The sequence below is a fragment of the Diprion similis genome, chromosome 10, assembly GCF_021155765.1.
Source record: "Diprion similis isolate iyDipSimi1 chromosome 10, iyDipSimi1.1, whole genome shotgun sequence".
NCBI lineage: Eukaryota > Metazoa > Arthropoda > Insecta > Hymenoptera > Diprionidae > Diprion > Diprion similis.
In genome coordinates this window covers 1,672,681-1,676,629 of record NC_060114.1, presented here as the reverse complement: position 1 = coordinate 1,676,629, position 3,949 = coordinate 1,672,681, and the positions used below count along the sequence as shown (strand labels likewise).

General features: G+C 36.8%; 1 protein-coding gene across 1 annotated transcript; it reads right to left on the bottom strand.

The window, feature by feature from the left end:
* Window positions 1-248: 248 nt before the first annotated feature.
* LOC124411361 lies at window positions 249-2,601 on the bottom strand. Its single transcript, XM_046890455.1, has 6 exons — window positions 2,394-2,601; window positions 1,818-2,294; window positions 1,581-1,724; window positions 1,279-1,496; window positions 595-754; window positions 249-493 (listed from the first exon to the last, which is right to left on the bottom strand). The coding sequence occupies exons 1-6, from the start codon at window positions 2,599-2,601 to the stop codon at window positions 249-251; spliced, it is 1,452 nt and encodes a 483-aa protein (XP_046746411.1).
* Between the last annotated feature and the right edge of the window lie 1,348 nt (window positions 2,602-3,949).

The following is a 3,949-nucleotide window of genomic DNA, read 5'->3' as shown; positions in this document are numbered from 1 at the left end:
TAAATATCGTATATACTTCTAAAAACATAACATTTCTTCATCTAGGTATGTTCGAGATCACAGTTTACTTAGACCGACCTTACAACAAAAAAATATTTTTCAACTTTTTATCTCAATATTATGCTTAAAATATACACATCGACGGTGGAAAGTGAAGTACTTTTACTTATATCACTTAATTTTTCTTGGAAATTCTGTCGTCTTCTCTCAGTACGATAGGATTATGGTAAACTTAGAACTAAATGGAGTTATTCAGAATCTGTGGTTGCACTTTCTTCGACATTTGCAGCTTCTTTAGCACGGTTTGTAGCGTCTGCAGCTTCCTTACTACAGCTTGCTATTGGGTTTTCAGCGCTTGCTTGACCAGATTTCTTCTGTTTCTCAAGTTTCTCTACTTCTCTTTTGAATCTCAGTTTTGCTTGAGCGAGCCACTTACTTATAATATCTGTAAATATGACATCTGATGCCCCTGGCACTCTGACGCGTACTGCTTCTAAAAAAAAAGTGTGTAAGACAATTAAAGTCATCAACCATAAGGCACTCTATTTCAAGTTCGAAAAATTATTAAATATTTTAAATCAATTTAGTGCGTACTCATCACAAGCCGGACCAAATGCAAGTCTTTGAACATTCTTTTTCCTTTTGCTCCAGCCCAACTGTATTGCTGTGCCAATGAATTTGAGACAAGTTTTATAAGAACTTTCTGCGTACTGGAATTGGTGTCTGTCCCACAAAATCTTTTTAACCACGTCAGCTAAAATAAATTATATCAAATGTACTTCAATCAAAATATTATGCACCGCATTGATCGCTGAAATTGCGTGACATCGTACACTTTCATTTGACGACATACACTCCGGTTCTTCATCTTGGGCAAAAGGTCATTGATTCAAAAAATTATCTGGGGATCAAGAAATGCATTAAAATTTTATCGAACTGTTATGAAATTGCACTTTCAAGCTTTATCAAGTTTCGTTGGTTTAAATGACCAATGAGTTGAATGAAAAAAAATCCTTACACAAACTTCCAGTTTGTCATACGTTTTCAGATATTTCAGTATGTTATACCAAAAAAAATGTCAAATCCCTGCAATGGGAGTGTGTAATAGCTGGAACCTTTTGCAAGGGATCCTGCATATGACTGTGAAAAATTTCACTATGCATACACCTTTCTTGCAGGGCCTTCAAATATTATGCAATAGTCTATGAAACCTAATAGAGTATACTTGTCCATAGTCCCTAATGCCATAAAAATCCAATACATTGCGAAGTACAATACCATTTTAGCGAAGAGCGTTGAATTTTTGAGTTTTTCTTCAAATATGGTGAGTTCGGAAACGCCTTGTAACGGTAGACCGAGCTCCTTCTCATCGTCTGAATTGAATTCGTCAAGGGGTAAATTATGGCCATGCTTATCCAACACAGCTAGTCTGTCATGTAAATCATCCATCTGGTATAAGAGTTTGTTGAGTTTCTTCAGCACTATTTTCTGGAAGCCTACATGTGAACAAAAGACTTCATATTGAGATTTCGCACAATCATATAACAATTCAATAATCATTATTGTCTTCATATAGATACCTTCAGTTGCAGTAACCGCATCTTTATCATCTCGTGCTTTATGTGTTTTCAGTCCGGTAACATTATTTTGTGGAATTTGGGACTTAGAAGTACGCGACAAGGGGAAAACTGCTGATGTGTTACATCCAGTTGCACCACGATTTACTGTATCAAAAACGTTTGACTTTTTTAATACCATCTCATATTTAGTTATATTGTGCCACGGATTTGATTTGAAAAATTCACTTCAAGATGTACCTGATTCTGTTAGAGATTTATTTGGGCCTGTAAAACTCAGTTCAAGTTCATTGAAGGCACGATCTTCTTTCTGTGAGGCATGATGAACGTCGTATCTTCTTTCAGAGCTGGAAATTTCGCTGCCCCTTGTTGCAGAAAATTCACCCCAACCAGTGATACTCCGTTTAAGTTCGCTGAAGCCACGATTTTCTTTTGTCGAAGACGTAGTTCCACGAGTGACGTCATGGCTTCTTTGCGAGCTCGAGGTTTTGTCCTGATTTTTATGAAAGTTTGACATTATAGGAAAGGGTTGCAGTTTGGTTCGTGGCTGTTTGTCGGGGATCTCTTCATCTGTCGAAGTGAAATGTTTTCTAGCCTTTTCTCGCCTTCTTTTCTTTGCTCGAATAACTTCAGCTTCATCATCCGATGAAGCAGTTTCGTCTATATTTGAAGTCTCTTCGGCTAAACATAACTTCTCCATACCTTTCTCATAGCTATGTACAACCGGATGTGAATTTAATGAAACATTCAAATGTTTGAATTGTAATTCCAAAACGAAAAAGCTCACATAAAGTTTAATACGTAGCTGGTTTATACCTGCAGTGCCAAATATCCTCTTTACGTTAAGATACTCCCATTCTTTGCCGCCACTGTTGGGTATCGTCGAACGAATGACAGCGTTGTTTACATCATATTGTTTTCGCAAATGAGTTGGCCAGCTGCATAAGGTTTTGTCGTCATTCAGCCACACTGTTGGTACCAAATGTATACCATCTTCAAATTCCACTACGGAGTATTTTGCCATCTTTCTATCTTTTCAATCAATAATATAATCTTGCGGTCCCCTGCGAAAGTATTTAAATCATACAGTTACTGATACACGTACAGGAAATAAAATGTATGAAACTTTACGTACGAAATCTCAATACCTTCACATATTATACTAATGCAGTTGTATACCGTATTGTTTTAAATATTTCGTGAGTCGAGTTATTACCACACAGTGTGGTTTACTGGCATAACAACATAATCACGTTTATAAGGCATTTTCCACAGTTTGCACTTCAGTTGATCAACGGGCCAAAAATTTAATGCTGAGTTACTTGCTGATACAATTTGGCATCCAAATCTGCTAGACTCGCTAGGTACTGAATAAAGATTGTCTAGATACGTCAATTCGTTTCCAACTATGTACATTTCATTGTCACTTCTTTGAATAATATTTCTAGCTACAATGCACTTTCCATCTTTCAACATACAACAGTTGTTGCGATGGCTGTCACACTTGATATTGAATAAGTGATTCGAAATTACTTTATATTGTAATTTTACATCATGACAATTAGCTAATGGTCCATCAGAGTGAATATTCGTGAAGCACACCTTTGAACTACTCAAATCATTCCTTACTAGATAACCGTGCCTGGATGTTTGAATCTCATGATATCTTTTTGCCAACTGTTCCAAAGGTTTTTCGGATTTTCTTAAAAGTTTTTTAATCGAGGACAAGAAATTTTCAAAACGAATGCGTCCAATGGTCCATACTTTCTAACATCGGAGGTCAAGTGTAGTAGATTATGTATGTTATGAGACACGTACTCTTCACCATATAATGTTACAAATGAAGCAACGAAATGTTCAAGCAAAGCCTCGGCATAATCAAGGTGATCACTGTTCTTGCAAAAAATTGGACTTATGAAAATCGTAATGGCTACATGTAAAGTAATAAAATGTTTGTACACATCCTCATTCACAATGTTTTGCAATACGACAGGACCAGTATATAAGAGAAAAGTTCTAAATTCAGTGGCTTTCCAGCGTCGAACATCGCGCAGAGCTCGTGGTCTTCTGGCAAAATCGTTCGGAGTTGTATCACGCAGCGACAGTAGCAAGTCCGAAATTTTATTCACCGATTCTACCGGTATTCGCACCGAAACAGGACCGTTTTCCACTCCAAGCAGAACTATTTTTTTAACGCCACCATAACACACTAAGTGCAAATAATCTCGAGGTACTCCTGTCACTAGTCCAAAATATGGCACAGAATTTAATATCGTATAACCAGTTTGATAGTCTTGATAATGATTGACTGCAAACTTTTGATCTGTTCTCAATCGCGTATTGGCTGTTATATTCGTAAAACACATTCGGTT